The sequence below is a fragment of the Oncorhynchus kisutch genome, linkage group LG17, assembly GCF_002021735.2.
Source record: "Oncorhynchus kisutch isolate 150728-3 linkage group LG17, Okis_V2, whole genome shotgun sequence".
Classification (NCBI taxonomy): domain Eukaryota; kingdom Metazoa; phylum Chordata; class Actinopteri; order Salmoniformes; family Salmonidae; genus Oncorhynchus; species Oncorhynchus kisutch.
The window spans coordinates 19,231,623-19,254,457 of NC_034190.2; the positions used below are offsets into that span (position 1 = coordinate 19,231,623).

At 43.5% G+C, this 22,835-nt stretch overlaps 1 protein-coding gene across 1 annotated transcript in view; it reads right to left on the reverse strand.

The window, feature by feature from the left end:
• Positions 1 to 3,448: 3,448 nt before the first annotated feature.
• LOC109907273 (protein tyrosine phosphatase type IVA 2) overlaps positions 3,449 to 22,835 on the reverse strand; it is a 38,199-nt gene continuing 18,812 nt past the window's right edge. The window contains exons 2-7 of the mRNA XM_020505150.2: positions 13,869 to 14,183; positions 13,459 to 13,567; positions 12,966 to 13,058; positions 11,312 to 11,442; positions 5,144 to 5,218; positions 3,449 to 4,931 (exon numbers count right to left, since the gene is read on the reverse strand). Of these exons, the coding sequence (XP_020360739.2) occupies positions 4,820 to 4,931; positions 5,144 to 5,218; positions 11,312 to 11,442; positions 12,966 to 13,058; positions 13,459 to 13,567; positions 13,869 to 13,873 (525 nt within the window). The 5' untranslated portion in view covers positions 13,874 to 14,183 and the 3' untranslated portion in view covers positions 3,449 to 4,819. The remainder of the gene's footprint in view (positions 4,932 to 5,143; positions 5,219 to 11,311; positions 11,443 to 12,965; positions 13,059 to 13,458; positions 13,568 to 13,868; positions 14,184 to 22,835) is intronic.

Consider the following 22,835-nt stretch of genomic DNA (forward strand, 5'->3'; position numbering starts at 1 on the left):
GGTGGTGGTGGACATGACATTAACGAATAATCTACCCTCAGTTGTTGCAGGTCATTAAGAACAATGCTGGTCATGAATAAAGCTATCTATAAAATGTTTTAAGATGTAACCATCGTCAGGCATATCAAAGAAATATCCATCAATAGGATTAATTAATTATTAAATAGTAATTTGTTCATGGTTATTGAGCTGTTAGATCCTAACTCGTAGCCTGTTCATCTACAATGCACTGTTGGCAATTCATCGTACAAACACCAGAGGGCGAATGGCCCATTGATATCAGTGGCAGAAAAGTCAAAATATCACTTGTTACATTCCCTTTCCCAACTTCAGGTAAAACCGAAAGGTTTCTGGCTCGAATCCCAGAGCTGACAAGGTAAAGCTCTGTCGTTCTGCCCCTGAACAAGGCAGTTTCCCGGTAGGCCGTCATTGTAAATAAGATTTTTTTTCTTAACTGACTTGCCTAGTTAAATAAAATGTTATATTTAATACATAGATTCTGAACCCTAACCTTTAACATACAGTGCATTCAGAAACTGAGACATCTTCACATTTTATGTTATGCCTTATTCAAAAATGGATTAAATACATGTTTTCCTCATCTACACACACACAATTTATCGCTCCAGTGTTAATCTGCAAAATTGTAATTATTTGCCTACCTCCTCATGCCTTTTGCACACATTGTATATAGACCCCCCCTTTGTTTTCTACTGTGTTATTGACTTGTTAATTGTTTACTCCATGTGTAACTCTTTGTTGTCTGCTCACACTGCTATGCTTTATCTTGGCCAGGTCGCAGTTGCAAATGAGAACTTGTTCTCAACTAGCCTACCTGGTTAAATAAAGGTGAAATAAAAAAAATAAAAAAAATACCCCATAATGACAATGCAAAAACAGGTTTAGACATTTTGCAAATGTAATAAAAAACAGAAATACATTACTTAAGTATTCAGACCCTATGCTATGAGACTCAAGATTGAGCTCAAGTACATCCTGTTTCCATTGATCATTCTTGAGATGTTTTGACAACTTGGGAGTCCACCTGTGGTAAATTCAATAGATTGGACATGATTTGGAAAGGCAGACCTGTCTATAAAGGTCCTACAGTTGACAGCGCATGTCAGAGCAAAAACCAAGCCATGAGGTCGAAGAAATTGTCCATGGAGCTCCCAGACAGGATTGTGTCGAGACACAGATCTGGGAAAGGGTACCAAAACATTTCCGTAGCATTAAAAAGGTCCCCCAAAAAATCTTAAATGAAAGAAGTTTGGAACCACCAAGACTCTCCGTAGAGCTGGCCGCCTGGCCAAACTGAGCAATTGGGGGAGAAGGGCCTTCGTCAGGGAGATGACCAACAACACAATGGTCACTGACAGAGCTCCAGAGTACTGGAGATGTGGAGATGGTTGTCCTTCTGGAAGGTTCTCACATCTCTGCAGCACTCCACCAATCAGGCCTTTATGCTGGAGGGCCAAACGGTAGCCACTCCTCAGTAAAAGGCATGACAGACCGCTTGGAGTTTGCCTAAAGGATCAAGGGAAAGATGAACGAAGCAAAGTAGAGACATCCTTGATGAAAACCTGCTCCAGAGCGCTCAGGGCCTCATACTAAGGCGAAGGTTCATCTTCCAACAGGACAACGACCCTAAGCACACAACCAAGACAACAGAGGTGTGGCTTTGGGACAAGTCTCAATGTCCATGCCACAGCCTGGAATTGAACCCGATCGGAGAGACCTGAAAATAGCTGTGCATTGACGCTCCCCATCCAACCTGACAGAGCTTGAGAGGATCTGCAAAGAATGGGAGAAACACCCCAAATACAGGTGTGCCAAGCTTGTAGCATCATACCCAAGAAGACTCTGGGCTGTAATCGCTGCCAAAGTTGCTTCAACAAAGTACTGAGGGTCTGAATACTTAGGTAAATGTGATATCAGTTTAAGTTATACAAATATCTCAATAACCATTTTTTTCTGTCATTATTGGGTATATTGTGTGTAGATTGATGTTTGTAACATAAAATGTGGAAAAAGTGAAGGGGTCTGAATACATTCTGAATACATATACTGGATATACCATGGACAGAAAGTGTTTCTCCTTTTCCAAGATACTCCATCCACTTGACAGGTGTGGCATATCAAGAAGCGGCTTGAACAGGATGATCATTACACAGATACACCTTGTCCTGGGGACAATAAAAACGCACTCTAAAATGCTGTTTTTATCTCAACGCCACAGATGTCTCAAGTTGAGGGAGAACGAAATTAGAATGCGGACTGCAGGAATGTCCACCAGAGCTGTTGCCAGATAAATGTAATGTTCATTTTTCTACCATAAACCAGCTCCAACATCGTTTGTAGAGAATTTGGTAGTACATCCAACCGTACTCAACCACAGACCACGCCAGCCCAGGACCTCCATATCCAGCTTTTTCACCTGCAGGATGGTCTGAGACCAGCCACCTGGACAGCTGATTAAACTGTAGGTTTGCGCAACTGAAGAACTTCTGCACAAACTGTCAGAGCTTATCGTCCTCACAAGGGTCTTGACCTGCCTGACTATAGTTTGGCTTCATAAACAACTTTTGTGGGCAAATGCTCACCTTCTATGGACACTGGAGAAGTGTGCTCTTCACAGATGAATCCTGGCTTTAACTGTACCTGGGAGATCGCATGATGTCAACGTTGTGAACAGAGTACCCCATGATGGCGGTGGGGTTATGGTATGGACAAGCATAAGCTACAGACAACAAATACAACTGCGTTTTAAATCGATAGCAATTTGAATGCACAGATATAGTGACAAGATCCAGAGGGGTCACTTTCGTGCCATTCACCCTCTGCCATCACCTCAACACAGGATAATGCATGGCCAAATGTCGCAAGGATCTGTACACTATTCCTGGAAACTGAAAACGTCCCAGTTTTTCCCATGGCCTGCATACTCACTAGAAATGTCACCCATTGAGCATGTTTACGATGCTCTGGATCAACATGTACTGTACAGTGTGTTCCAGTTCCGGACAATATTCATCAACTTTGCAAAGGCATTGAAGAGAAGTGGGACATTCCATAGGCTATAATCAACAGCCTGATGAGCTATATGCAAGATTTGTCACGCTGCATGAAGCATGGGTGGTCACACCAGGCACAGACTGGCTTTCTGATCCACGCCCATACCTTTTTATTTCTATTTTAAAATACATCTTATGAATTTATTTAAACTGACTGATGTGCTTATGTGAACTATAAAATCAGTCAAATCTTTGAAATTGTTGCGTTTATATTTTTGTTCAGTGTATCTTGAGACTCGGCAATTCCTCGTCACATAATTGTTTGTGGGCGAGGCACAAGACATGCAGCACCCCAAAAAATAGGCTGTCATTTCAAATAATCTAAAATAACAATGGAAAAGGTGAGAAACCATGAAATATCATACAAGTTTAAATCTTATTTAAATGTCTTTATTTATCTTAAAACCAATAGGAATGTCTTCAAAATGGGTACAATGATAAAATAACTGACCATTTGCTTTCTTTTCCACCTACTTTCCTTCAGAGTAGGGATTAACAGTTGTATCATTGAGAGTGTGTGTTTGTGCATCTGTGTGTGTGCTTGAAACTGTGTGCGTGTGCAGTCATTGTAAGGAAGTCTTATTGTAAACCCAGTAAGCAGCATTGATGAATGGAAAAAAGTACCTACAGTAAGACTAGCCAAGTGTCTTCCTGTGAAACTGTCTCTATGGGTGTGTGTGTGTGTGTGTGTGTGTGTGTGTGTGTGTGCAGGACGGTCATTGGGGGTTTGGGGGCTTTTCCAAAGTGGACTGAATATTGCACTCCTGTGAGGTAAAACAAATAAAAAATAAAAATAAAGTTAAAAGATGGCAAAAAAAAGCAAAGACAATAAGAACCTGAAAATAGTCCTTGCCCCAACCAAAATCCAGATTGGCATGCGAGTTATAGCCAGTAAATAAATACAGCGGACATAATATTTCAAACCTAGCCAACCCCGGAATTAAAAAGTGACTAGAAGCGAGAGGGGGCGGGAAACATTACTGCATTTTTTTTGAGAACTTTTGGGAGATTTTGTGTTGTACAAAAATACCTCAATAAGCCAAATGGACTGTTATTTTTAGTCCTAAACAGAATAATATTGTAATGTGCTAAAAGGGTAAAAACCATTTATTTGTATTAAAAAGTTGGTGCAGTGGTCTAAGACACTGCATCTCAGTGCTAGAGGCGTCACTATAGACACCCTGGTTTTATTCCAGGCTGTATCACAACCGGTTGTGTTTTGGAGTCCCAAGCGTCATCCGGGATTAGCCGTCATTGTAAATAAGAATTTGTTCTTAACTGACTTGCCTAGTTAAAAAGGTTAAATAAAAAATAACCCGTGGCATAATTAATATCATCAGAAAAATAAACAAATGATCAATCGATACCTTAACATTTTCGGATATTTTTTATCACCATCGTTAAACTTTCATGTACATGTGTGTAAAAAAAGAAGGAAAAGCTATCCCATGATTCAAGACGGAAAATAAACATTTAGGACTCAAAGAAATTCTAGGCCCATGATTGGGCAACGATAACTTGGAGGCGTCTGTGTGCTTTGACCTTTTCCTTCATTGGTTCAGACCTTTAGATTTGCATTCATTAAAATGGATTCATTCGCTCATTAGGTCATCAATTCTGTGATCAATTAGCCATGTCTCAGTGTTAACAAATCACATTAATTACTGATCGCTTTCTCTCATTTTTTATCTCCCATTGGTTGGAATAATGTTGTTTGATGGAGAGGCTGCACACACACACACACACTATTGGACGCAGCAGTTGTGGCCGTTGGCATCCTTGAACCGCAGACGCATCTTGGGTCTGTACTTCTCCAGGTAAAGTAGCTGTTTGGAGTTGAAAGCTCCACGTCTCTTCCTGAGGAAGAGAGGAGGTGAGATAAATAACAATAATGTGGTCTTGTATGGTCGAACATAGCAGAACAGTAACAACATCCACATGAATCAATGTTCCCCAACAAACAAATAAAGAGAATACAGGTTCCACAGCACAGAAACATCGGTTCCCCCCCGCCAGTGTGAAAGTTAAAGTAGTGTTTACTGTCGTGTGAAAGCTAAAATAGTGCTTACTGTCGTATGAACTGCACCGCATCCTCATACTTCATCCCGGTCTCAATCAGAGCTAAGGCCACCAGGACTGGAGCTCTACAGGAGACAGAGGAGAGAGAGAGATAAACACCAGTATGCATGCAGTGTCATGGTTATGTGGGCAGTAGGGAAGGTGGGGTGAGGGTATACTCTAAAAGCTGGGAAATTGGCCTGGGAAACACACAGGGGTTACTGGGTTCACTGCAACCCCGCTGGGGCATCAAGATCACACCCCAGGCCCACACACAGTGAAATTGTAATAAGTGTGTTACTGTAAGCGAACCTTCACTCACCAGGAATAAAAAAAAAACTTTCAATTCCCAGACAGACGGCCCGGAGTGTCAAAACTCAGCTGACAAGGCATTCTTGTGTGGGTTTTGAGAGACGGATACAAAATACAGTTGAAGTCGGAAGTTTACATACACCTTAGCCAAATACATTTAAACTCAGTTTTTCACAATTCCTGACATTTAATCCTAGTAAAAATGCACTGTCTTAGGTCAGTTAGGATCACCACTTTATTTTAAGAATGTGAAATGTCAAAATAATAGTAGAGAAAATTATTTCAGCTTTTATTTCTTTCATCACATTCCCAGTGGGTAAGAAGTTTACATACACTATATCAGTATTTGGTAGCATTGCCTTTAAATTGTTTAACTTGGATCAAACGTTTTGGGTAGCCTTCAACACGCTTTCCACAATAAGTTGGGTGAATATTGGCCCATTCCTCCTGACAGAGCTAGTGTAACTGAGTCAGGTTTGTAGGCCTCCTTGCTTGTGCACGCTTTTTCAGTTCTTCTTAAGCCATTTTGCCACAACTTTGGAAGTATGCTTGAGGTCATTGTCAATTTGCAACCAAGCTTTAACTTTCCTGACTGATGTCTTGAGATGTTGCTTCAATATATCCACATATTTTCCTTCCTCGTGATGCCATCGATTTTGAGAAGTGCACCAGACCCTCCTGCAGCAAAGCACCCCCACAACATGATGCCATCACCCCCGTGCTTAACGGTTGGGATGGTGTTCTTTGGCTTGCAAGCCTCCCCCTTTTTCCTCCAAACATAACAATTGGTCATTATGGCCAAACAGCTCTATTTTTGTTTCTTAAGACCAGAGGACATTTCTCCAAAAAGTATGATCTTTGTCCCCATGTGCAGTTGCAAACCGTAGTCTGGCTTTTTTATGGCGGTTTGTGTGACTTCTTCCTTGCTGAGCGGCCTTGCAGGTTATGTTGATATAAAACTAATTTTACTGTGGATATAGATACTTTGTACCTGTTCCCTACAGCATCTTCACAAGGTCTTTTGCTGTTGTTCTGGGATTGACTGGCACTTTTTGCACGAAAGTACATTAATTTCTAGGAGACAGAACGCGTCTCCTTCCTGAGTGGTATGACGGCTGCGTGGTCCCATAGTGTTTATACTTGCGTGCTATTGTTTGTACAGATGAACGTGGTACCTTCAGGTGTTTGGAAATTGCTCCCAAGGATGAACCAGACTTGTGAAGGTCTACAATTTTTTGAGGTCTTGCTGATTTCTTTTGATTTTCCCATGATGTCAAGCAAAGAGGCACGGAGTTTGAAGGTAGGACTTGAAATACATCCACAGGTACACCTTCAAATGACTCAAATGATGTCAATTAGCATTTCACAAGCTTCTAAAGCCATGACATCATTTTCTGGAATTTTCCAAGCTGTTTAAAAGGCACAGTCAAATTAGTGTATGTAAACTTCTGACCCACTGGAATTGTTACACAGTGAATAAGTGAAATAATCTGTAAACAATTGTTGGAAAAATGACTTGTATCATGCACAAAGTAGATGTCCTAACCGACTTGCAAAAACTATAGTTTGTTAACAAGAAATTTGTGGAGTGGTTGAAAAATGAGTTTTAATGACTCCAACCTAAGTGTATGTAAACTTCCGACTTCAACTGTAGGTAGGGATAAAGTGACTACGCAATCGGAGTTAGTGCAAAAAGGGACAATGCAGATAGTTAAATAGTTAATCCAGGAAGATATTAGTTATCTTATGGTTTGGGAGTTGATGCTGTTCAGGGTCCTGTTGGTTGCAGACATGGTGCATTGGTACCACTTGGCATGAGGTAGCAAAGACAACAGTCTATGACTTGGGTGGCTGGAGTCAGACAACCTTTAGCGCTTTCCTCCGACACCGCCTGTTCCTGAATGGCAGGGAGCTCGGTGATGTACTGGGCTGTAAGCACTACCCGCTGTATTGCTTTGTGGTCAGATGCCAAGCAGTTGCCATACCCAGCAGACAGTCAGGATGCTCTCAATGGTGCAGCTTTATAACGTTTTGAGGATTTGAGGGCACATGCCAAATCTTTTTAGCCTCCTGAGGGGGAAGAGGCGTTGTCGTGCCTTCTTCAGGACTGTGTTGCTGTGTGTTGACACAGAGGTATTTCCATGATGATGTGAACACCAAGGTACTTAAAGCTCACGACCTGCTCCTCTACAGCCTTGTCGATGTGGATGGGGTGGGCTCGGCCCACCATTTCTTGTAGTCCACAATCAGCTCCTTTGTCTTTCTGATGTTGAGGGAGAGATTGCTGTCCTGGTACCACTGCCAGGTCACAGAGTTCCTCCCTATAAAAACTGTCTCATAGTCATCGGTGATCAGGCCCACAATCGGCATGTCATCAGCAATCTTAGTGTTGGAGTCGTGAGCGATCACGCAGTCATGGATGAACAGGGAGTACAGGAGGGGACTAAGTACGCACCCCTGAGGGTGTGTTGAGGGTCAGCTTGGTGGATGTGTTTCCTACCCTTGGCAGATGTGTTGTTGCCTACACCTGAGGGCAGCCCATCAGGAAGTCCAGGATCCAGTTTCAGAGTGTGCAGTCCCAGGGTCCTGAGCTTGGAGGGGACACTGTGGTGTTGAACAAAGCATTCTCCCAGGGCAGTGTGGAGTGCCATAGAGATGAAGTCATCTGTGGATCTGTTGGGTTCGTTTGGGGGTGTCTGGTATGATGGTGTGAGCCTTTCCAAGCATTTCATGGCTACAGATGTGAGTGCTACTGGGCGATAGTCATTTAGACAGATTACCTTGGCGTTGTATGTGGTGGTCTGCTTGAAGCATGTAGGTATTGCAGACTTGGTCAGGGAGGGTTTGAAAATGTCAGTGAAGACACTTGTCAGCTGGTACGCGTCCTGGTAATCCGTCTGGCACGCGGCCTTGTGAATGTTAACCTGTTTAAAGGTCTTACTCACATCGGCTACGGAGAGCGAGACTACACAGTCATCCAGAAGAGCTGGTGCTCTCATGCATTGTCCAGGGCTGTTTGCCTCGAAGAGAGCATAGAAGGAATATAGCTTGTCTGAAAGGCTTGCGTTGCTGGGTTTTCCTTTGTAAATCGGTGATAGTTTGCGAGCCCTGCCACAACCGACGAGGGTCAGAGCTGGCGCAGTAGGATTTCACCTTAGTCCTGTATTGACAACAACTCGGAGTTCGTAGCAGGATGTCTTATAAGCGTCCGGATTTGTGGATGGGGCCACAGTGTCTCCTGACCCCTCCTGTCTCAGCCTTCAGTATTTATGCTGCAGTAGTTTATGTGTCGGGGGGCTAGGGTCAGTTTGTTATATCTGGAGTATTTCTCCTGTCTTATCCTGTGTCCTGTGTGAATTTAAGTATGCTCTCTCTAATTCTCTTTCTTTCTCTCGGAGGATCTGAGCCCTAGGACCATGCCTCAGGACTACCTGGCATGATGAATCCTTGCTGTCCCCAGTCCACCTGGCCGTGCTGCTCCAGTTTCAACTGTTCTGCCTGCGGCTATGGAACCCTGATCTGTTCACTGGACGTGCTACCTGTCCCAGACCTGCTGTTTTCAACTCTCTAGTGACAGCAGGAGCGGTAGAGATATTCTTAATGATCGGCTATGAAAAGCCAACTGACCTTTACTCCTGAGGTGCTGACTTGTTGCACCCTTGACAACTACTGTGATTATTACAGTCCCCACTGTGGGAACGACGACGTTGTCGTCAATGCACATATTAACAAATCCAGTGACGTGGTAAACTCCTATGTTATCGGACAAATCCCTGAACATATTCCAGTCTGTTCTAGTGAAACAGTCCTGTATCTAGGGGTTTCCCCAAACTCCGTTTTGTTTTTTGCCCTAGCACTACAAAGCTGATTCAAATAACAAAAGCTTAATGATGAGCTGGTTATTTTAATCAACTGTGTAGTGCTAGGGCAAAAACCAAAACGTGCAGCGCGGGGGGGGGGGCTGCTGAAGCTTAACATGAACAGGTGACAAGCTGGTAAAAATGAGGCATTAAAATCACCGGCCAATAAGAGTGCCGCCACTGGATGTGCATTTTCTTGTTTGCTTCCGGCCCAATACAGCTCGTTGAGTGCAGTCTCCGTGCCAGCATTGGTAAATATGAAGCTACGAAAAATATAGGATGAAAACTGGGAAATAGTATGGTCTGCAGTTTATCATGAGGTATTCCAGATCAGGCGAGCAAAACCTTTAAACTTCCTTAGCATTAGATATCACGCACCAGCTGTTAACCATTCAGTCTTGACAATGCATAAAAAAAAACTAAGCTAGATGTGTCCGTGTTCAGCCACAACTTTGAAAAAACATAAGATATTACAGTTTCAGGTCCCGTTGATAGGATAGTCCCAAATGGAGCTTGTCTAGTTTATTCTATAGTGATTGTAAAAATAAGATGTAACCTAACGCAGTGCGCGCGTGGGGTTTAGTAACCTCAGCAGTGACGCTTGCTTGTGGAAGCCCATGGCTGTGCAATGGCATAGCCTTGCTTTGTTAATTCAGCAGACAAGACACTTATTTCCAGAGCCCATCAGCCAAGACACCCATTTTATTTAACTAGGCAAGTCAGTTAAGAACAAATTCTTATTTTCAATGATGGCCTAGGAACAGTGGGTTAACTGCCTGTTCAGGGGCAGAACGACAGATTTTGTACCTTGTCAGCTCTGGGATTTGAACTTGCAACCTTTTGGTTACTAGTCCAATGCTCTAACCACTAGGCTTATTCTGTACTAACAGAATATAATGGAACAGAATATTTTTTCAAAGTGGATGAACAATTCCACATTGAACACTACATAGTGATGAATTCTGAGCACAACATCTGTTTGCTGAGTAGGTCTAGGCTTAATGATTCACTCTGTTGGGCCTCCCGAGTGGCGCAGCGGTCTACAGACCAGGCGTCACTACAGACCCGGGTTCAATCCCAGGCTGAATCACAAACGGAAGTGATCGGGAGTCCCAGAGGGCGGCGCACAATTGTTAGTGTCGTCCGGGTTAGGGGAGGGTTTGGCCGGGGGAGCTTTACGTGGCTCAACGCGCTCTAGCGACTCCTTGTGGCGGGCCGGACGCCTGCATGCTGATTTCGGTAGTCAGTTGAACGGTGTTTCCTCCGACACATTGGTGCAGCTGGCTTCCGGGTTAAGCGGGTGGGTATTAAGAAGCGTGGTTTAGTGGGTTGTTTTGGAGGACCCATGACTCAACCGTCGCCTCACGAGCAAGTTGGGGAATTGCAGCGATGAGACAAGATCTAAATTGGGGAGAAAAAACATTGTATAATTTAAATTGTTCTGTCTTTATCAAACAAATATTTTTGTGTATTCTCAGTGTGGAACCTGTATGTTAAAGTCTAACCAATTCAAAATGGCACAAGCAGTTCGCAAAGTAGCCAAAGCGGAAAGTAGACAGGACAATTATTTAAAAACTGTAGCTCGTTGTTGAAACGCATCATTTCTTTCATCTATCAACCAGTCCATTTAGAATTTTGCTGTAGGTCTAACGGGAGATTTTGCGCACCCGTGTGAGAGAGTGGTCGCAACGCAATTAAGTGAATGAGAGAGGAGAAAGGGAATTTAGGGAGAAGAACTGTGATGCTTGGCTTGGTTTATTTATTTTTTGTGCACCGCAAATGCACATGTACAAATGGAACACTAGTCAAAGCAAATTACGATGGTCTTCCAGATAACATTTTAGTGGCCAAAAAGCACATAACACCAAATCTCTGAATACTCCAACGGACGTCATCGCTAGTCATTAGATGGGTCTCACTAGCCACAATTAAGCCCACTTACACACATCCATCTCACCACTTACATTCACCTGGCCCACTTACCAACACACACACACACACACTCACCGGCCCAGCCCCGCCACACAATGCACAGCGATGCAGCAGCCAGGCTCGTCTCGGAACTTAGTCTTCAGCAGGTTCAGCCAGTCATCCACTATCTGGGTGGGGGGCGGGGCACCATCATCAAAGGGCCAGTCCTACAGAGGCAGAGGAACAAAAATTGTAACATGGATTAAACCAGGGGCTAGGGGTTATTTTAACCAGTGGTCAATGCTGAAGGTCAGTACAGGATAATTCAAAGCCTGATTGAAGAATTAGAGCAGCTTTGTCCATTACGCGATATCATGTGTGTCTAAGTTGGAAAGCTTGATATGCTGAGCAGTATGTGTGGTGTGTCCTGGCAGACAGCCTGACCCCTGTATATCCATCTGAGCCTCTATACTCGTGCTGACCCAGTGTCTCTGCCACGGCTCAGCACAGATCACAGCCGTGCGCAACCCTACACAAGGCTATTCCTGTCTTGGTGCTCAAACAATATAAAAACAGGATTGTGATCATAATTACTGCCACACTCCAATGGAAGACAGGGAGAGGAATGCTCCAGGCTGAGGGGTGGTGATCACTGCATTAAAACTATATCAACGACGGGGTAGGATATTTCCTCGCCCAAACAAGGTTTCTCTGGCCTTCCATAAATCACCTGTGAGACCGCTGAATACTAGCCTAAGCTTTGAGAAGAGACAATAGAGGGCACAGAAGACAGAAACAGACAGAGCAAGAAGGCCTGGGTGGAGCCTCATTCATGTGGTTCTGAGCCAGAGATTCCTTCTCTTCTCCACCTCTTAGCTCAGCACACAGTGGCAGGCAGACAGTTGAGGACAAATGAAAACAGACAGATAACAGGGAAGGTCTCCAGAGAGGGAAAACCACCTGTTTAACTTGACATTCCATGGAAGAAAAAAACAGCAAATTCAACTCCCCTAAAATTCCTAGGAGGCATTCGGTTCAGTAGAAATTCTTTCTGCTCTCTAGGTGTGTGTGGTTGTAATCTCCTCCACCAGCCGGCTCTCGCTGTCGACTATCTGGCTTCACATCACCTCAGAATGGAACTTGAATAGAAAATCCATTGGGCTTCCCAAAAACGATACGTTTAAACGCCCACACCAGTAGAAATCCACTTTTTCAAGCAGAAAGACGATGCCCAGAGCTTACCAATGATGTTGCACAATGATTTAAGTCAACAAGTATGTGACCAAGGCCCTTCTACACCGATTGCTCAGTTTGACAGAGCGGCCAGCTCTAGGAAGAGTCTTGGTGGTTCCAAACTTCTTCAATGTAAGAATGATGGAGGCCACTGTGTTCTTGGGGACCTTCAATGCTGCAGATTTTGTACTCTTCCCGAGATCTATGCCTCGACAAAATCCTGTCTCAGAGCTCTTACGGACAATTCCGTCAACCTGACAGCTTGGTTTTCGCACTGTCAACTTTGGGACCTTATATAGATGGGGGAAGCATTGTATTAAGTACCATCTAAATCAACTGTCACCTCGATTTAGATCCACGCCTTAGTCGTGTGATTCGCTCAGAATTTGAATTGATTGGCATATCACTCAGTAAATCCACACCCCTAAAGTTCCAAACAGTCCCACACTTACCAGGCTCTATGCGCTAGCAAGTCAAGTCTGGGGACGAGGTTAGTGTGTGTGTGTATAATCCTTACCACGACCTCGATCCCCCCCTTCTCCACTGGGGCCTTGTCGTAGGTGGCGTCACACACTCTCACCAGCGTGCTCACCTCAAACTTCTTCAGCTCCTGAGACAGACAGAGACAGACAGAAATAGACAGAGAGACACACAGGCAGAGTCAGAGAGAGAGACAGAGACCGACAGAAAGAGACACAGAGACAAGAGGGGAGAGACACAGACAGAGAGACACAGAGAGACAGACAGAGACATGCAGACAGACAGAGAGGCAGAGACAGAGACTATCAGCACAGATATCTTGCACTAAAAATATTTATGTTTAATTGTAGGTTGAGCTGAGATTGCTATAGGCTACTTTGGTGAGGTTATTGATGCACGTACATACAGTCAGAAGTGTATGACACTCCACAGTGAACTTGAGTGTGGAATTGACAAGGTTATACATGCAGACACTACATGACAACGCAAAAGCAACAAAAACGCCCACACACACAAGGTGGCGGCCTCACCTCGGTAAACTTGTTGAGCGTGGCGTTGGTGGGGTTGTGTGTGATGAGGAACCTCATGCCCTCGTAGGCAATCTCCACTGCTGCAGGGCGGTTCATGTTGGCGAGACGGCTTTGAAAACAATTACAATAAAATACTTAATCTCTTACAAGAAGGATGACTACTTTTGGCTCAGATGTCAGCAAGGACTTCTAGTAGGATTCTGTAGGTTAAAAAAATAAATAAAAACACGACGAAGGGAGGAGGGGGATGTGGATGGTAACACCTGTGGATGTCTTAAAAAAAAGAGGGGTAACAAAAAATATGGATGATGTAATCCACAAGACTCCACAGGGGTGGGGTAAAAATGAAAAATAATACAAAAATTGGGGAGACTATCCACGAGTCATCCAATCGGACATTCAGATTTTACCCCATTCAGGAGAGCGGTATGTGATTGGCTTCGGGGAGAGAAAGCAGGAAGTAGAAGAGAACTGAGCAGTTTTCTTATTGGCGGCTCAGGGGACAGAGCTGGGCGATCTGGCCAAGGACTACGCGGTATCCCAGGGGATCGTTGGAGGAGACCGGGATTCCCAGTGTGCTGGCTTCAGGGGGGCTTCTGGGTAGCGTAGTCCCGAGGGGGGCGGACGATTCACTTGTCCACGAAGGCGAGGTGCTGTGCCTGGCAAAAGTCTCCACTGACACTCACATACGCCATATATGTATGGCCCAAATCAACACAGAAACACTGCCAAGAAAAGAGGGGGGAGGGGGGAAAATGTGATTAGGTAAACTCAAACAGACAAGGAAACAGTCACCATTTAGCAAGGCATGGCAAAAAGACATCTAAAAAAAAGCACCTGTTGGGGAAACTAGTAATCTCATCACAGAAGAAATATGACCCATGAAATACTTGACCTATTAAAAACTAGCCATTATCACCCTTGTACTAAAGGTGTTATAAACCCCCACATTTATTATCAGCCACACTCACACATACAAAAACAAATTGTACATAAAGATATATACACACACAGATAATGAAAGACAGACACAAGACACCCATGATCTCTTGGCTTCAAAAGAGAGCCTCTCAAATCATGTAATGTCTTGCCTCTAACCAGCTGATTCTGAGCCAACACCTGAAGGGCCTGAACATAGCCACCACAAAATGGCTGTTAACTACCACTGTCTACTCACACACACACACACACACACACACACACACACACACACAAACACACACACACACACACAACACACACACACACAACACACACACACAAACGTGACAGAGTCCAAGGGAGAGGTGAAACAGAGAGAGACAGCGACAGAGCAGAGCGTGAGAGAGAGTGGTGGAGGGCCAAGAGAGGGCAGGGGGGAAAGTGAGGGGGTGGAGGTTTAGGTGAGAGGGCAGGAATGAGGTGAGAAAAGGGGTGGAGGGTGAGGGGACAAGTGGGGTGGAGTGTAAGAGCAAAAGGGAAGTTTAAAAAAAGTTGGACCTCAGCATCAGTGTACAACACAGCAGTCACAAGGTGAGGATTATGGGTTGGCAGAGCTTCACACGAGCCAACTCTTTCACAGTCCCACGCTTCCCCTTTCACCTGAGACTCTCCCTCTGTCACACAGTCATTCTCCATTCATCCCACGCTCAGTCTCTTCAGGTCTCCGCTTTACTTCAGTCATTCTCTGCAAATCTCTGTCTTCTCTTTGGGAGAACGGTGCCCCAATTGTCCTAGTGTCTTGCCTCCTTTACCCATAGGACTCTCGCTCTACCTCTCCCCCATCCTCCTTCTCATATTTGAGTCTGTCTCAGTCTGTCGTGGCGCCGGTACAGAGCGGTCATCTCGCCCACTCATTCACTCTGTGCCAGGAATAGGGTAACAACTTTAAAAAGACACACCGACGCTCTATTCACTGGACTCACTTTGCCCTGCTCACCCTCTCTGCAGATAGACGCCTGGCTCACCCTCTCTGCAGATAGACGCCTGCCTCACCCACTCAATCTCTCATTCTGTGCCAATGACAGCCAGGGTTACTCTATGGAGACTAGAACTAACCTTCTCTCCCCATCTCCCCTTCCCTCTGGTCTCCTCTCACCCAGTGCAAGAGGGCCAGTTTTCAAAGAATCACCAACCACTCCTCTCTCCCACTCTTTCCTTCCATCTCCCTGCCTTAGCCGGTGACAGCAACAGGGCCAGTCTTCAAAGAGCCACCAGTTCTCCAGTGGGTAAAGACCTCTCCCTGAAGCCTTTAATTACCAGCTCCAAACAGCACTAAAAACACTAGTGATGGAAAAATAAAATCTATTTAGTTACATGTCAGGATATTATTTTTGACGATATATCGTATCAGCTGACAATTTGTGCTAGTTGGCTGTAACAAAACATTTTTTTCCTTTTTCCGCAATACGTATCGTGAGGTCCCTGGCAATTTCCAGTTCTAAAATATAAACACACACACACATACACACATACACATATATATACACATACACACACACACAAAACACCACTGCAGTATGGCACGGCCACAGAAACAAACTTGATCTACGGATCAAGTGCTACCAGTCCCAAAAAGCATATTCATGATGATCTAAAAGGGAAATGGATCAGCACCAGACAAACAGTGTCAGGTCGAGGAAGAAGAGGGAATGAAAAGAGATACTTCAGAGCAGTTGGGTCATCGGTTCCTAATTATTCAGTAAAGGATGGATATCATACGGGAGGTTTTTAACAGGAGCCACTCCGTGATCTGTCAACAACAGAGGAAGGATCAGAGGAGATAGATGACACCTGCATCCCAAATAGCCCCCTTATACCATTAAGGGCACCACTTTTGACCAGGACCAAGTAGTGCAGTATATAGGGAACCATTTGGGACACAGCCAAAGCGAACGTCTCTCCAGACTAGAGGTCGACTGATTAATCGGAATGGCCGATTATTTAGGGCGCCGATTCTGCCATTTTTTAAAAATCTTTACAACTTTATTTAACGAGGCAGGTCGGTTAAGAACACATTCTTATTTTCAATGACGGTTTAGGAACGGTGGGTTAACTGCCTTGTTCAGGAGCAGAACGACAGATTTGTACCTTGTCAGCTCAGGGACTCAATCTTGCAACCTTACGGTTAACTAATCCAAGGCTCTAACCACCTGCCTCACGAAGAGCCTGCCTGTTACGCAAATGCAGTAAGAAGCCAAGGTAAGTTGCTAGCTAGCATTAAACTTATCTTGTAAAAAACAAATCAATCATAATCACTAGTTATAACTACACATGGTTGATGATATTACTAGTTTATCTAGCATGTCCTGCGTTGCGCATTCATATATAATCGCTGCAGTGCGCATTCATGAAAAAGGACTGTCGTTGCTCCAACGTGTACCTAACCATAAACACCAATGCCTTTCTTAAAATCAATACACAGAAGTATATATTTTAAAACCTGCATATTTAGCTAAAATAAAGGTTAGCAGGCAATATTAACCAGGGGAAATTGTGTCATTTCTCTTGCGTTCATTGCACACAGAGTCAGGGTATATGCAACAGTTTGGGTCGACTGGCTCGTTGCGAACTAATTTGCCAGAATTTTAAGTAATTATGACATAACATTGAAGGTTGTGCAGTGTAACAGGAACATTTAGACTTAGGGATGCCATCCGTTAGATAAAATACGGAACGGTTCCATATTTCACTTGAAAGAATAAACATTTTGTTTTCAAAATGATAGTTTCCGGATTCGACCATATTAATGACCTAAGGCTCGTATTTCTGTGTGTTATGTTATAATTATGTCTGATTTGATAGAGCAGTCTGACTGAGCGACGGTAGGCACCAGCAGGGTCGTACGCATTCATTCAAACAACACGTTCCTTCTTTTTGCCAGCAGCTCTTCCCTGTGCTTCAAGCATTGCGCTGTTTATGACTTCAAGCCTATCAACTCCCGAGCTTAGGCTGGTGTAACCGATGTGAAATGGCTAGCTAGTTAGCGGGGTGCACGCTAATAGCGTTTCAAACGTCACTCGCTCTGAGACTTGGAGTAGTTGATCCCCTTGCTCTGCATGGGTAACGCTGCTTTGAGGGTGGCTGTTGTCGATGTGTTCCTGGTTCGAGCCCAGGTAGCGGCGAGGAGAGGGATGGAAGCGATACTGTTACACTGGCAATACTAAAGTGCCTATAAGAACATCCAATAGTCAAAGGTATATGAAATACAAATCGTAGAGAGAGAAATAGTCCTATAATTCCTATAATAGCTACAACCTAAAACGTCTTACCTGGGAATATTGAAGACTCATGTTAAAAGGAACCACCAGCTTTCATTTGTTCTCATGTTCTGAGCAAGGAACTTAAACATTAGCTTTCTTACATGGCACATATTGCACTTTTACTTTGTTCTCCAACACTTTGTTTTTGCATTATTTAAACCAAATAGAACATGTTTCATTATTTTTGAGGCTAAATTGATTTTATTGATATATTAAAGTTTAAAGAAGTGTTCATTCAGAATTGTTGTAATTGTCATTATTACAAATAAATAAAAACTTTTTTATTTAAAAAAAAATCTGGTTAATCGGTATTGGCTTTTTTTGGTCCTCCAATAAATCGGTATCGACGTTGAAAAATCATAATCGGTCGACCTCTACTCCAGAGAGAGCGACCAAATACGACGTGTGTGGAGTTTGATAGACCAGTGAAGTCAGAGACCATCCCAATGAGAAGTAGAAAGACCAGACTACTATAATGTCAGGAAACAGGATTGCAATGCTCACACAATATCACACTTAATAGAAGGTTATGTGATGAACCACAATCTTGAGCTTATCAAATTGTACTACATACAGTCTGATAACACAGTTTTTAAACCGAGTCCCACAGCTTGCAGTGCCTCCAAACAGGAGTATGCAGCAGTTGGACTGCACTCAGCAGCTAAGTAGAATCCTTCATAGCTAAGTGGTATTAGCATCAATTTCCATTCAGTCAGCATAGACTTACATATGTCAAGGTCCTCTCTCCCTAATAATAGTCACCTAGCCATGTCTCAATAGTCCCAAGTTAATGTCAGTGAATATGGAGGAAAGGAGACAAGGAGAGGATGCCAATCGTCAGACTATTGAGACGCACCCCAGTTAAAGCCGGTCTCTGAGTGAGTGGCACTAGCTAGAGGAACAGGCACCTTGTGGTAAAGCCAGACCAGCCCTGCTTTCACAACGCTGCCGGGAACTCATGCAAATCACTCAGCCATATTTGCAAACAACAACTTCTGCAATTGTGCCCAGCTGTCAGCACAGATGGAGAGCAGAGAGCCAACACACCAAATCAGTCTGGAAAGACGATGTGTTTGTTACCACACAGGAAGTATCTTTATGAACACTGCTGCTGTGAGACAGGGAAAGTGACAGCTACCAGGCCTAATTGTTTAGCCGACAAAGATGCAGGCCTAGACAATTATAATAAAACTCAAAATTGGTCAAACTCCTACTCATTTCAACCAGAAAACTTAACTAGCCAACCTAAAAACACAAAAGAAACGCACAGCTAGGCCCACATACAAAACAAACGCCAACAAGGGGCCTATTTAGGCCGGGATTCAGGTCAACTGGGTTAGGAAAGCTTTATTATTTTTGTCTAGCCTACAATTTTCATAATTAGGCCACTTCAGCCATCATTATTCGGCATCGCCTCACAGCTGCTCCACACAACTCTGCTGTTGAACAAGTGCTAACGAAGAACATAAAACAGCACAAGCTAAGTATTATCCTGAAGTTCTCCTGCTGCCACACATACACTAAAGCCCTGTGAGTACCAACATGTCCCTTTCTTTTCCAGCTGGACTGAATGTTGTTGGGTACACAGAGTCCACTCAGAACTAAGAAATTGTTCAACTAGCTACATCAAGTATTTTCCTTCACCTGATAGCGAGATCGGATTAGCCTACTACTGTATATGAACCTGGGAGAAACATCTACAAAAGTCAGACACGAAACTACCCACACATATTCTGTTAGGCTGGGAATTGCCAGAGACAACATGATACGATCTAATCAAGGTACTTAGGTGACAATACCATATGTATTGCAATTCTCACAATTCAGGAACACCTGCTCTTTACATGACAGACTGATAAGGTGAATCCAGCTGAAAGCCATGATCCCTTATTGAGGGTGACTGGGCAAGGCAAAAGATTTAAGTGCTTTTGAACGGGGCATGGTACAAGGGTTTTGTGTGTGAAGAACACTGCTGGGTTTTTCACGCTCAACAGTTCTCCGTGTGAATGGTCCACCGCCCAAAGGACATCCAGCCAACTTGACACAACTGTGGGAAGCATTGGAGTCAACATTGGCCAGCATCCCTGTGGAATGCTTGACACCATGTAGAGTCCATACCCCAACGAATTGAGGCTGTTCTGAGGGCAAAAGGGGGTGCAATGCAATATTAGGAAGGTGTTCCTAATGTTTTGTACATGATTTATGTAATTGCAATTTGATGTTCCAAACATATTGCTCACTTTGTGTCATGTCTGCTACAGAGGGACAAGAAAAGTAGAGCAATCATGGAAATACGTGCTGAAAACATGTTGACTAACTATTTATAAAGATTGAGAACAAGCTGTAGGATTAAATATATTGGAGTTTTGGTGCCGGTTCAGCCGACAAGCACTAGCTAACGCTACCTACAGTTGGTAGCAAAGGAGTTGGTCCCTCCTTTGCTGCTATAACAGGCTCCACTCTCCTGGGAAGGCTTTCCACTAGATGTTGGAACATTGCTGCAGGGACTTACTTCCATTCAGCCACAAGAGCATTCGTGAGGTCGGGCACTGATCTTGGGTGATTAGGCCTGGCTTGCAGTCGAGGGTACCAATTCATCACAAAGGTGTTTGATGGAGTTAAGGTCAGGGCTCTGTGCAGGCCAGTCAAGTTCTTCCACAGCAATCTCGAGAAAAGATTTCTGTATGGACCTTGCTTTGTGCATGGGGGCATTGTCATACTGAAACAGGAAGGGACTTCCCAAAACTGTTGCCACAAATTCGGAAGCACAGCATCATCTGGAATGTCATTGTATGCTGTAGCGTTAAGATTTCCCTTCACTGGAATTAAGGGGCCTAGCAAGAACCATGAAAAACATATGGCTGTTGCGGTGACCGTGTTACCGGCGGTCACGAGTCATGAAGGCAGTCAAATTCCACGTGACCGTTTAGTCAAGGTAATTAGGCTTCTCCAAGCGTTGATGCTACTGATGGTCATTAGCAGCCTACCAAACTTGCCAACTTCCTGTTCCTGGTACTCAGCACTCCATTGTCCCTCTAATCAATCTGACATCAATGCAAATGTTTTCGAAAATCGAATCAAACACTTCATGAGAGCCCATGAGCTCATTTCTATAGGCTTTGTAATTATTTGAGAAAACAAGGCCTACTATATTTATTTCTCAACTTTCCTAATATTCAGCACATTATTTATCTTTACAACAGGAGTATAGCTACCTGGCTGGCATGAAAATGAACCAGAGGAAAAGCATCCTCCATTCGCTATTTAAGTGGATAGAAGACAGGTGCATGATAATGGTCCATTCTAAATCCAAACAAATTTCACACATTATTTAATATATATGTAAAGACAAGATTAAATCAAGAATAGTCTAATGGGTAACAATATTAGCCTATCACTTGTGAATTATACATGATCACTTTTGAATGATGCCCAGCCTAAGAAATACTTTTTTATATGACTTTTTCAAATAGTCTCACACCTCATGTAGCCCACCCTATAGGCCTATATGTTTTGATCAAATGAAGCACATGAATCCTCTTTACAAGGGGTGTAGAGCCTAACTGGCAAACATAAGCAGCGCGTGAGTTGAAGTTTGGGGAAGAACATTTCTACCATAAACATGCACCTTTATAATAAAAGCATTACATGCATAATCGCATTTGCGCTCACTTTTGATAATGGTGTTTTCCCACTAATGGAACATATGTGATGTTAGCCTATGTGCGCATTCCTGCATTTATAATGTGAATAGACTTTGGATTAATATTTTTTTGGGGGTGCATTACAGCCAAAGGGGGCATCCCTTTGAAATTTGAGGCATTATCAAGTTCTTGTCCAATTCTGAATGAAGTGTACAGCCTGCACAAAAAAAACTAAGCAGAGCTCATGCCTTTCAAGTGACTTTTTTCCAAATCATTTATTCTCATCATGCAGCCTTACAATGTATTAAAAATCAAAACATATAGCCCAACATTTATAGAACAACTAAAGTAAGCATATAGGAGTACCTATTTCTTTGTTAACCGTTCAGAGAATAGCCACGTACTCCTTCAAATTGTTGAGGAAATATCTATTTTATTCAGCTTTGTTCAATTTGAATATTCTTCATTACTATAAAATAATGCCAAATCTTGTCTGTTAAATTAACTAGTGTAGCCCACAGCCATTTGGCATTGTCATATCAGGACCTAGCATAAGGACAACTTAGAGTAAGCGTTTTTTTGTAGGCTTCATTACATGGATTTATTAGACTTTATAAAACGTACATGTTCCAAAAGGTCTGCATCAGTGGCTTGTAGCCTGTGTGTGGAAGCCAGAAGTTGCTAAATGTGTTTATGTTAATTAACGGTAAATTACAGCGAGACCGACAGTTATCTGCGTGACTATCACCGGCTGACGAAATTGTGACCACCACAGCCCTAGACCATTATTCTTCCACCAAACTTTAGTTGGCACTATGCATTGGGGCAGGTAGCATTTTCCTGGCATCCGCCAAACCCAGATTCGTCCATCGGACTTGCCAGATGGTGAAGCGTGATTCATCACTCCAGAGTACAATAGAAACAAGCTTTATGCCACTCCAGCCAAGGTAACCCATTTCACGAAGCTCCCGATGAACAGTTATTGTACTGACGTTGCTTCCAGAGGCAGTTTGGAACTCGGTAGGGAGTGTTGCAACCATGGATTTTTACGCGCTTCAGCGGTACCGTTCTGTGAGCTTGTGTGGCCTACCACTTTGCGGCTGAGCATTGTAGCTCCAGGACGCTTCCACTTCACAATAACAGCATTTACAGTTGCCCGTGGCAGACATTTGCTTAACTGACTTGCTGGAAAGGTGGCATCCTATGACGGTGCCACGCTGAAAGTTACTGAGCTCTTCATTAAGGCCATTCTACTGCCAATGTTTGTCTATGGAGATTGCATGCATGCTTGATTTTATACACCTGTCAGCATTGGGAGTGGCTGATATAGCAGAATCCACATACATTTGTATAGATAGTATATCGTGTACATGGAAGATAGAAATAAATAAAAAATAAAAAAGGATCTTTCAGAAATCGATACTGGAGTCAAATATCAATACAATAACGTCAAAAAATAATATTGCGATATGTTACTATCAATTTTAACCCC